The following is a 12361-nucleotide window of genomic DNA, read 5'->3' on the forward strand; positions in this document are numbered from 1 at the left end:
AGTTCCACTCACTTCCAGAATATAATTGTCATAGAGTCATCCAGCAGACCCCACCAGATGCACAAGGCTTTTCATCAATGATGTCCACATCGACCTCCATTTGTGCTGTAGAGTGCCGACCACACCACATGTTAGAACCTGGAGCTATAGAATGTGGTAGATGCTCAAGAATGCAATGAGCGTAGTTTAGAGACCAATCACTATGCCTTGTTTTATGGAAGCTCTCTACTGGGGTGAAGAGTGACTGGCAGGATGGGTAATGTGGGCAATCATGGCCAAAGCCTACACATAGAGGTCATTCCGAAAGTAAGTATGAAAGCCTAGTGGTGAACTTCATTGTAAAATAGTATTATGTTGGGCTTTTCATTTGTTTCTATGTTCAGAATATTGTTTACTATGCCATGAATTTATATTGCAAAGCTTTCTTGCAATGTTGTTTCCTTTTAAAGTGATCTACTTTGGTTTCCATTAGCTAAAAGGAGTTGTTCACCTTCAACCGGACTTGTTCTGTAATATTGATGACGTTTTGGAGCTTATCCAAACCATTTCTTTGACACTGCCAAAAAATCCAGTTGAAAGTGACTTCTACTACTGGCTCAACCATGACCTGGATAGACAGGAAACTTGACCGGCATTTTGGTTTCCATTCTTCACCTGTCCATCCTTTTGCTTTAAGACTAAAGATGCATACGCTATAGAATAAACTGGGAAGGGGACTACAGACTGCAACCCATAGTTACTTGTACCACGTTCCCCCAATAAGTGACACTAAAAGATATATAGTCGCTACCAATACAAACTAATAGGGCTTTAAAGGTACCACAGCAAAATTAAAAAATTGTTCATTTTCTTTGTACAACCCATATTGTCAGGTCGTCTTCTTGTTTTAAACTTTTTTAAGCTTTTTGTACAAATTTTTAATTTTGGTGTGGCACTTTTAAAGTCCTATTAGCTTATCTTGGTAGGGACTATATATCTTTAAGAATAAAGACTCTATATACTTCATAGGATATTTGAAGGCATGGATGATTCAAATGTTATATGTTATGTTATATTCTTCGTGAATTATTACTTCGATCTTTATATTTAATTTGGCTTAAAATGTATTCAAATGCAAGATTGTTTTTTTTTTTTTTAGTTTGGGGTAGAATGGTAAAGAGTTAGAAGCTTTGCATGGTTTTTATTGATGTCTATGTCCCTAACCCATTAACCCTAATTATTAATTAATTAATTAAATGATTTAATTTAATTGTATTATTTTATTATTTTATTTAATTATTTAATTAATTCATTATTAATTATTTGTCTTGGTGACCATTGTCTCTGGAATGGAAAGTAAGGGGAAACATTTTACATTTTGAGTTGCCACAGATTCACGAAAAGAGAGGACATCTTCCAATTGGGAGACTCGTTCCCAGGGGAACTGTCTTCCTTACTTTGGAGAGAGTTCCTTTTACTTCTTGCTGTGCCTACAGGTCAGGAAGGTCTAGTCTATGATAAAAAGAATTATCAACTTTCTAGGGTGCACTCTATGGACCCAAAGAGAACCATGCTGATAATGCCCTCCTGGTGTTTGTAGTCCCACAACATCTCTGATGGTCAGGTGTCTCCAGGGGTTGCAAACATCTCTGAACATGCTCTAAAGTGCATAAGTTGCCTCGAACTGTTGTACACAGCTCTTTTTCTGCTGCCAGTCAATGTTTCGAGATATATTATACATTTTAAGGGAACTAGCTGCCTTGTCAAATCTGTGTTTGTCCATCGTAGGTGCTTCATGGTGATACAATTCAATTTGAAATGGCACTGCTGGTGATCAAAACAAAATCTATTTTCGTAAAATTTCAACCCATTAGGTTAGGTTTTGAAAAGTCATAAAAGAAAAAAAAACAATAAAAAGTTAGATAGATAGATAGATAGATAGATAGATAGATAGATAGATAGATAGATAGATAGATAGATAGATAGATAGATAGATAGCTCAGGGGCCCTCCTACATCTATCTATCTATCTATCTATCTAACTTTTTATTGTTTTTTTTTCTTTTATGACTTTTCAAAACCTAACCTAATGGGTTGAAATTTTACTAAAGGTCAGTGAAATTAAACAGGATTGGAATTTTTAGGCATTGCCGTGACATGTTGACATCAATATTAATCGGGTCCTAAGATGCTTGTTCAGATAATCCCAGGCTATGCTGATAAACTGACTGAATTAAAAAGAAATAAAAAGTTATTAAAAAAAAAGTGTAGGATTTAAAAATGTTTTTTTTTAATATAGCAAAAATATATAAATGCGCATACACACCTATGCTTTGGGTAAAATCAGTCAAGCTGAAAATATATTCCTCAAGTAATACAAGATACGTGAAGAGGAAAAGGAAATTGTTCAAGTTTAGTGTTTCGATATTCCCAGATGCAAATATCTACTTTTGTGGTTTTAAAATACAGAACTTAACTTTGAGGAAGTTTCGTTTATGGGTCATAAGACAACTTTATTTTACCTTGCAATTATATTTAATAGTTTGGCCAACAGGAGGCCCCCGTGGAACTTAATTTCTGCAGAAATAAAAGTGTCTCAATACTCGGGTTGTCCCAACTGTTCTTGACTTGATTACCCTTTAACACTCATTGGCATCAGCAAACGTTGACGTTTATATACAAAATTATGATGGACGGTATATCAGCCTTTTTGTTGTATGTATCATTCAGGCTTTGCATTTGTAAAACCTTTCACCACCAACGTTAAATAAGGGGCATATGGGGGTGTGGCATAATGACCATATCATGACTATGACCATGTGTGGCATGAAGACCAGGTGTCGTGGATAATAGTAGGAGTGGCTGTTAAATCGGGGGGGGGGGGGGGGGGGGCCATTACAAAAGTCTGTGTAGTAGATGCCAAAAAGTTATTTCCTTCACCTCTTGACCAGTAGTGTTCATACAGTTGAAGGTGACCACTAGGACCATCAAAGCTCACATTGTGAATGGTGATACAAACCTTGACGTGAACAAAGACGTAAAAGCTGGATAATAGAAGTCTGATATCTCTAGAAGCCTCCTCTGGTTGGCCTTAGAACCTTGAAGAACCCGATGACAATCAAGACAAGGACATCCAACTTGTATAAGAAGACATGAAATGAACGGACTAGCCCATACATTTAAGCGCAGGCGGCTAATATTCCTGGAGCCCAGCTGCTGTTTCCGTATCCCAAACTGATTCGCCAGATGTCCCGGCCGAGGGGGGGGCTCTTAATTCAGCAGATGTTTAGAGTCCGAGAGGAGGCATGTTATATAATCTGTCTTATCCTCTTTCTGGTGATCTCTAAAACCAATCCACTCCCATAGCTCCTGTGGCATCCATCGTCTACGCTCTCATTTCCATGTCAACATCTACCTCTTTCGTAGCCTTTTTTAATCAGCCGATCTTATTGTTTAGACTACCCGGTCTCATGCTCGTCCGTACCCTTGCCCTTCGTTGTGTCTTTTTCGATGTTCTTCCAAAAAATTGTTGACTCCTGAGTGACCTTCATCAACCAACACTGCTCTACCCTTGTAGCTCCATTGCTCGCCGAGCTGTCTACATTCTGTTTTCTGTCTTTTGATCCTTGTTGGTCGATACCCGTGTAGGGAAGAAGGGTTCACGTTTCGGGAAAAAGGTGGGTGACAATCTCGTTGAGTTGTTTTGGGTGCTATGCAGGCTGTTTATAAAAAACACAGGAAAATAAATTTGAATGAAAATGTGTTGTTTACCATGTTGACCAGTGAGGTTTATCTGGTGCTCTTTGTGAAAATTAAAGGATCTGTTTGGTCACTGAGACCCCGGTTTTCCTACCTCTCGTGTTTATTATTATAAACAAGCTCTTAAAATGTTTTATTTAATTACTTTTATAGATAACAAAATGGCATCTTATGTATCAGAATATACAGCATGAACAAAACTATAACTAAAATGATAATGTAGCTAACTAGTAACCTTATAAATAGAATTCTAATATAATAGATATAATATATATCTCGTCCTTCTACTATAGATGGTATAAAGGTGGCACTCCGCACATAATGCGTATATTCAATATATTCAATAAACATATCATTCAGGAGATTTTCATAGGTTAAGACATGAAGGACATCGTATGTTTAGAGGTAGATACATTCAGGAATGTTCTTGAATAGAGGAGATATTGCCAGCTGTTACCACCAAATTCATTGTTAAAAGTATACAACAAAATCCAAATAATAGATACAATAATATATCAGTGCCGGGTACATTCATGTGTGAGAGATGGATATGTGATCTATCTATCTATCTATCTATCTATCTATCTATCTATCTATCTATCTACATTTACATTTATTTAACATAACTTCCAGCAGATCTCTCACAATCACATTGGATTATTTTACATTTTTCTATCTATCTATCTATCTATCTATCTATCTATCTATCTATCTATCTATCTATCTATCTATCTATCGATCTATCTATCTATCGATCTATCTATCTCTATATATTATTCTTATTATAATTATAATAGTGTTTATAAAGTTGGAAAAGTTTGTGCAGCACTCTATCTATCTATCTATCTATCTACCTATCTATCTATCTATCTATCTATCTTTCTATCTATCTGTCTCTTTATATACAGTATATGCCTATAATCTTTCCATTATCTATCTATATATTATCTATTATTATAATACAGGATTTACAGTATATAGTCCCAATAGTTTGTGCAGCACTCTATCTATCTATCTATCTATCTATCTATCTATCTATCTATCTATCTATCTATCTATCTATCTACATTTACATTTATTTAACAGAACTCCCAGCAGATCTCTCACAATTACATTGGATTATTTTACATTTTTTCTTGACTCCTCCACTCTTCTCTCCTAGGCGGTAGGAGCGGTGTCGAGGTTTCGCCGGAAGATTGCTATTACAGACCCCGAGTTGGCATTACCAGTCCTGACCCTTGGCACTGGCATGCAGGGATTTGGCCCAGCTTGTATCTTCCTACGTAAGGGCATTGCGGAGAAGCAGGGGGTGAGTATCTGCCAATATTACCTGTACGGGGTCTGAAATGAAAAACTGCCTCTTATAACTGTCAGCTGTTGGCTTTGGATTTGATTGGTGGAATAAGATGTAAGGGTCACTAGACTTTTTCAGAAGTGTCTGAAAGAGGAACTGTCTGTGTTGCCTGCAATCACTAATTTGTCCATCAGTTGTCCTCCCCTCTGAATTTCGAAAGGTTTACTATTAGTTTAAACAGCATGAGCGGCCGGTTCAAAAGGGGTGCCGCCCCCCTAGTTTGCATTTGGGGCACCGGACTCATAGGTTTCTATCAGTTTTTATTTTTTTTCAAGCCACATGATTAGAGCCTGAGGCTCTAATTGGCTGGAAAAGGGTTGGGCTCGGGGCACAGAGCACTGTGCCCCAAATTCGTCCCTTTGTGACACTACCAAATCAATATTCACTATTCTTTTCTGGCTTCTCCTCCCAGCCAGTGAGGACAGGAGGTTGATCGGGTTGGCCCAGGAGGAGAAGCTGAGGAAACTGCGGAGGAGCTGAGTGTGAGGGACCGTGGAGGGGTGAGTATCCACTGCTGATTATTTGCCACTTTTGCCACTTTTTGCCACTTTTCCACTGCTGATTACTTGGCACTGAAAGCTTAAATGTAAAGCAAATAATTACTGCATTATATCAGCCTGTGATGTTTTTAAAGACTGTCAGTCATGAATGTTATTGCTAATTTAGATTCAAAAAAACATTTTTTTGGCCTCCCTATAGTAGAGGCCTATATATGTACTCAGTGACTGCAGCCTCTGGTGTACTGCTGTTGAGGAACTACAACTCCCAGAATGCCCAGTCAGCACTAAACTGGAAGGTCATGCTGGGGATTGCAATCCTTATTTATTCATTCTAATTTATCTTTTTATATGATTTTGTTATACTCTTATTTTACACTTTATTTCTGTAACACACGACATGTTGTGCGCGGTGGTTGTGGTTCACAAGCTGCAAGAAAGATAAAATATACATGTACAGGGCTTTTGCCACAAGAGCTTACAGTCTAAAGGAAAGAGGGGAAGGAAGATGTAAGGAATAAATGCTCATTTTAAAAGCAAGATCGGCTATATCCAATAAGAAGAATGTTTTAGCTTTGGTTCACACCTCTGCGTCAGCCGGAGCACATGTGCGTTTCAGTTAGTTCCCATGTAAGACAGCCCATTCATTTCAATGTGCAAGAAACGCAGAAAAGAAGTCCCTGACCCTTTTACAAAATCGCACTGCACCAAAACGCATTTGTGACCCACAGTTGTTTTCAGATGAAATTCGGCACATTCGTTTAATTGGAAGCATCTGAATGAACAAAAGACTCTTTTGACAAATGCATACAAATTGGCAGAAAGAACGAAAACCCGAAAGAAGGAAAATCCAAAAAAGAACAAAAACCCAAATTAAAGAAAACCCGAAAGAACGAAAATCCAAATAAATGAAAACCGAATGAACGAAAATCCAAAAGAACGAAAAACAAAATGAATGAAAACCCCAAAGAACGAAAATCCGAATGAATAAAAACCGAAAGAACAAAAACACAAAAGAACGAAAACCTGAAAGAATAAAAACCGGAAAGAATGAAAACCTAAAAGAACAAAAATCCAAATTAATAAAAACCCGCAAGAATGAAAACCTAAAAGAACAAAAATCTGATTGAATGAATACCCAAATGAGTGAAAACCCGAATGAAAGAAAACCCGAAATAATGAAAATCCAAATGACTGAAAACCGAATGAATGAAAACCCAAAAGAACGAAAATCTATGAACGAAAACCCAAATGAATAAAAAGCAGAAAGAATGAAAACCTGAAAGAACAAAAATCCGAATGAACAAATACCCGAATTAGCGAAAACCCAAATGAAAGAAAACCCGAAAGAACGCAAATCCAAATGAATGAAAACCAAATGAACGAAAACCCGAGAGAATGAAAATCCGTGAACAAAAACCCAAATTAACGAAAATCCAAATGAATGAAAACTGAATGAACGAAAACCATAAAGAACGAAAATCCGAATGAATAAAAACTGAAAGAACGAAAATCCGAATGAATAAAAACCGGAAAGATTGAAAACACAAAAGAACGAAAACCTGAAAGAATAAAAACCTGAAAGAACAAAAATCCAAATGAATAAAAACCCGAAAGAACAAAAATCCGAATGAATGAATACCCAAATGAGTGAAAACCTGAATGAACGAAAACCTGAATGAAAGAAAACCCGAAGGAACGAAAATCCGAATAAAAACCTGAAAGAACGAAAACACAAAAGAATGAAAACCTGAAAGAATAAAAACCCGAAAGAAAGAAAATGCAAATGAATAAAAACCTGCAAGAATGAAAACCTGAAAGAACAAAAATCCGAATGAATAAATACCCGAATGAAAGAAAACCCAAAAGAACGAAAATCCAAATAAATGAAAACCGAATGAACGAAAACCCGAAAAAACGAAAATCCAAATGAACGATAAATGATTTAACCTACAATTTTAACGAATTGATTATTTTCCGATAATTTAGTTTTTCGGATTTTCTATTATAATTAAATTATTAACTATTATTATTGTTTTTATTATTATTAATATTTATTATTTATGATTATAAATGATTAAATTCTAGATAAAATAGCTAAAGTCAGTAATTCTTCTATTCAGGTCTCTGCACCATGGCAGCTAATTTGCAATAGATCAGATTTACATTTTTATTGGAATTTCCTTTCCAATTTGGCTAAAGTAACTGTTAGTGAAGGTAACGAATACGAATGCATCCAAAGTTAAGAAATATGCAAAGTTATGAATGCCGATCATAATGAATAATCCCATAAAAGAGAAAAAAAAAAAAACGAATGAGATGAAAACTAAATGAAACACATTTTCCGGTGGTGCAGATGTCTAGAACCTGACATTAACATGCTAATGCAATGTTTATGTAAACCTTTCTGTTTTCATTATACACCTTATTATATACACAGTGATGTCATCACCGGGTCTCTGTGCTTCTCGGTGCAATGCAGGCAAATCATGGCTGGTGGGAGGAGCTGTAAACTTTGTAGCAATCTTCATATCCTAAGGGTCGGTTCACACTGAAGCAGCACGACTTGCAGCGCGACTGCCTCAGGCGACCTGTACACAATCAGCGGCGACTTGCAAAACGACTTCTGTATAGAAGTCAATGCAAGTCGCCTCAAGTCGCCCCCAAATTAGTACAGGAACCTTTTCTAAGACTTGAGTCAGTCCTATTAGAATGGTTCCATTGTACAGAACGGGGCGCGACTAGTCAGGGGGATAAGTCGCCTGACACGTCGTCCCAGTGTGAACCGGTTCTGAGATTGATGAATGTCTGTGTGTGGCGATCTGCTTTCCTTTTCTCACAGTCTTCTCTTTTTTTTCACAGTATCGGGAGTTGGGAACAGATGAGATTGAAGGTAAAAATCATTTCTGCTGCTTATGTTCCCCTTACATTTTCAAGGTGTGTTGCGTTACAAAAGGCCAATGTGGGCGCCGTCCACATGCTTCAATGTATGAAACATCACACTATTCTTAGCAATGCAAGGCATGGAGCGTGCACTGTGGCGTGCTCTAGCGCAGATGCATTAAAATCTACTGTATAATGTATGCATTGGGTTGCCATGCTATGCAATTGGCAACACACACATATACTGTACTCCATAGGTTGGCATGTGCCAAGGCCACACGTGATACAATGTGAGCTATGGCAGCTCGTTGTTGGGTCAATAAAAAAATGGTTCTGATTGGCTGTAGTGGGTGAATGGCAGCTTGCCCATTGTGCCCCTTATTGACTACTCCTTTAAAGTGTCTCCAGCCTGATAAATTCCAACTGAGGAAAAATAAAAATCCTAATCCAAGTTTACCTTTAGGATCCGATCACACGAGGCTCAGATCTAGGGGGGTGCTGGGTCTCTGAGAGGGTGCATCCACTGATCCATGAGCCAAGCTTATGGGGGCAATTGATGTAAGAGAGCGCTGTGATGGGGACACCTGATGTAGGGAGCGCTCTGATGGGGACACCTAATGTAGGGGGCACTCTGATGGGGACACCTGATGTAAGGGGGCACTCTGATGGGGACACCTGAGGTAAGGGGGTACTCTGATGGGGACATCTGATGTAGGGGGCACTCTGAGGGAGACACTTGATGTAGGGGGCACTCTGATGGGAACACCTGATGTAAGGGGGCACTCTGATGGGGAAACCTGATGTAGGGGTGGGACTCTAATGAGGACATCTGATGTAAGGGGGGCACTCAGATGAGGACACCTGATGTAGGGGGCACTCAGGTGAGCACACCTGATGTAGGTGGCACTCTGATGGGCACACCTGATGTAAGGGGGTACTCTAATGAGGACACCTGATGTAGGGGGCACTCTGATGAGGACACCTGATGTAGGGGGCACTCTGACTGGGCCATCTGATGTAAAGGGGCACTCTGATGGGGAAACCTGATGTAGGGGGCACTCTGATGGGAACACCTGATGTAAGGGGGCACTCTGATGGGGAAACCTGATGTAGGGGGCACTCTGATGGGGACACCTGATGTAGGGGGCACTCTGATGGGAACACCTGATGTAAGGGGGCACTCTGATGGGGAAACCTGATGTAGGGGGCACTCTGATGGGAACACCTGATGTAAGGGGGCACTCTGATGGGAACACCTGATGTAGGTGGCACTCTGATGTGCACACCTGATGTAGGGGGCACTCTGATGGGGACATCTGATGTAGGTGGCACTCTGATGGGGACACCTGATGTAAGAGGGCACTCTGATGGGGACACCTGAGGTAAGGGGGTACTCTGATGGGGACATCTGATATAAGGGGGTACTCTAATTAGGACATCTGATGTAAGGGTGGGACTCTAATGAGGACATCTGATGTAAGGGGGGCACTCTAATGAGGACACCTTATGTAGGGGGCACTCAGGTGAGCACACCTGATGTAGGTGGCACTCTGATGGGAACACCTGATGTAGGGGGCACTCTGATGGGGACATCTGATGTAGGGGGCACTCTGATGGGGACATCTGATGTAAGGGGGCACTCTAATGAGGACACCTGATGTAGGGAGCACTCTGACTGGGACATCTGATGTAAAGGGGCACTCTGATGAGGAAACCTGATGTAGGGGGCACTCTGATGGGGACACCTGATGTAAGGGGACACTCTGATGGGGAAACCTGATGTAGGGGGCACTCTGATGGAGACACTTGATGTAGGGGGCACTCTGATGGGGACACCTGATGTAGGAGGCACTCTGATGGGGATACCTGATGTAGGAGGCACTCTGATGGGGACAGTTGATGTAAGGGGGACTCTGATGGAGACCTTGGTGCAATATGGAACTGATGGGGACCCTAATTTAGGAGAGGACTCTGATGAGGACCTTGATGTAAGGGGCACTCTGATGGGGACACTTGATGTAAGGGGCACCCTAATAGGGGCCCTGGTGTAAGGGGGGCTAGGAGCACCGCTGTGTGCTCGCTCCTGACCTGCTTCTCATGATTTCCCATGACTTGGCCAACCCACACTCTCTCCTCATTGGCTCATTGGCTGTCATTGATTGACAGCCTTGAACCTTCAGCCTTTAGAACCACTTCAACCCGATCTTGCCTTTTTCCTGTAAAGCTGAACTTTAAATATATTACTCAATATCCGCAAAGGATACATATTAACTTTTGTGTGCACCAAATGCCTTTTGCAAAAAACAGATATTACCTTGTAAAAAGTAGCAGTGATATTATCCCCAGAGCAGAGCTGTGGGAGGGACTCAGCAGGCTCCACCCACTAAAGGCTGCCTGGAGAGAACTACAGGAGGGGGGCGGAGACAAGACCAGTCACCCGGCACAAGGAGAGAGAGCAGCAGTGAGCGATCTTTATTGCAGGAAGCTCCTGCACAGATCTGTAAGGAATACACAAAGCACACCATCTCTCTCTCTCTTCCTCTCCGCAGAGCTCCGCGATGCCTTTGTAGAGTTTGACAAAGACAAAGATGGCTTCATCACCTGCAAGGACCTCGGCAACCTGATGAGGATTATGGGATACATGCCAACAGAGATGGAGCTGATCGAGTTATCGCAGCAGATCAACATGAACCGTGAGTGCTGGTGGGGGGACACGCAATGTACAGACACCTACCCGGGGTCATGCTTTAAAGGTGTAGTTTAGTTTGCTTCTATTTTGCCTTCCCTGGTTTTACCCCTCCCCCTCATCAATATCATAATGACATTTTTAACCACTTCAATACTGGGCACTTTCACCCCCTTCTTGCCCAGGCCCATTTTTAGCTTTCAGTGCTGTTGCACATTACATTTTAATGATTTTTTTTGAGACAGACAGAGCTTTCTTTTGGTGGTAGTTATCAATGAATAATGAAAAAAGACCGCAAATTTGGAAAAAAAAAGGTTTTCTTCGTTTCTGTTATAAAATTTTGTAAGTAAGTGTAGCACCCTTGTCCTAGAGTAAGGCTGCAGGTAACTTTGGTTATGCTGGGTGGTAGCTAGCTTGGCTAATTTGTAGTCTTTAGTGGTCAAATGACTTCTGTTCTAATTCTATTAAGTTGTGGCTTCTCCCTTTTGTCAGTAGGTGGCACTGTTGCCTTTGACATTAGTATGATGAGCTACAGTATACCCAAGTTATGGATAAGCATACATTCTCAGCCAATCATTGTTGCTGCTATTAATGCTGGGAAAAAACGACTTAATGGAAAGAAGTCAGGTGATTGTCAGTGTTCCCACCCAGGGCTGCGGCCTGGGTGGATGTGTGTACAGTTCCTGGCTGCTAGGCCTGAAGACTGAGGCCTATCCAGGTGGCTGCTGGCTGCTAGGCCTGTCCATGGGCGGGTGTTAAAGTTTATGCAGAGAAAAGCCTGCCAAAGATCCGGAAATGATTCTGAGAGGAATGGAGTTCTAAGGAAGCACGAGAAGGGACTCATTCATGAGCTGGAGGCTATGAACTGGCTAGGAGGAATTCAGAGAGAATTCATCCAAGGAAATCTGAGTATGAAGCTGTGAGTAAAGTTCAGTTACTATAGGAGACAGCCTGTCCTACAAAGTACAGTTGTGCTGGTTCAGCCTAAAGACTCTTTTTTCCTGTACTGTTGTCTGTCTTATCTCACCTATTTTTGTCTAAGGAATCTGCCAATTTGTCTGTTGCTGATTGTTACTAAGGGTGTCCTGTGCCCTATCCCCTCTCTTCCACATTTTTCCTGTTTGAGAAATAAACCTGCTCTCTTGTATAAAGCATAAAAGTGACTGCCACCCAACTTTCTTTCTTGTTCATCACCCACCATGCC

At 40.6% G+C, this 12361-nt stretch overlaps 1 protein-coding gene across 3 annotated transcripts in view; it reads left to right on the plus strand.

Moving 5' to 3' along the window:
* Positions 1-12361, plus strand: part of CABP5 (calcium binding protein 5) — a 25183-nt gene continuing 12822 nt past the window's right edge. Inside the window, exons 1-4 of one of the 3 annotated variants that reach the window (XM_077447463.1) lie at positions 1-306; positions 4900-5046; positions 8451-8481; positions 11021-11164. In XM_077447463.1, the coding sequence (XP_077303589.1) occupies positions 253-306; positions 4900-5046; positions 8451-8481; positions 11021-11164 (376 nt within the window). In that variant the 5' untranslated portion in view covers positions 1-252. Of the gene's footprint in view, positions 307-2930; positions 3282-3304; positions 3656-4899; positions 5047-8450; positions 8482-11020; positions 11165-12361 lie in introns of those variants that run through there. The other 2 variants (XM_077447462.1, XM_077447464.1) reach the window with 2 other exon arrangements.

Source organism: Lithobates pipiens, unplaced genomic scaffold (genome assembly GCF_037356315.1).
Source record: "Lithobates pipiens isolate NorthernLeopardFrog02 unplaced genomic scaffold, aLitPip1_a1.2 Scaffold_22, whole genome shotgun sequence".
NCBI classification, from domain to species: Eukaryota; Metazoa; Chordata; class Amphibia; order Anura; family Ranidae; genus Lithobates; species Lithobates pipiens.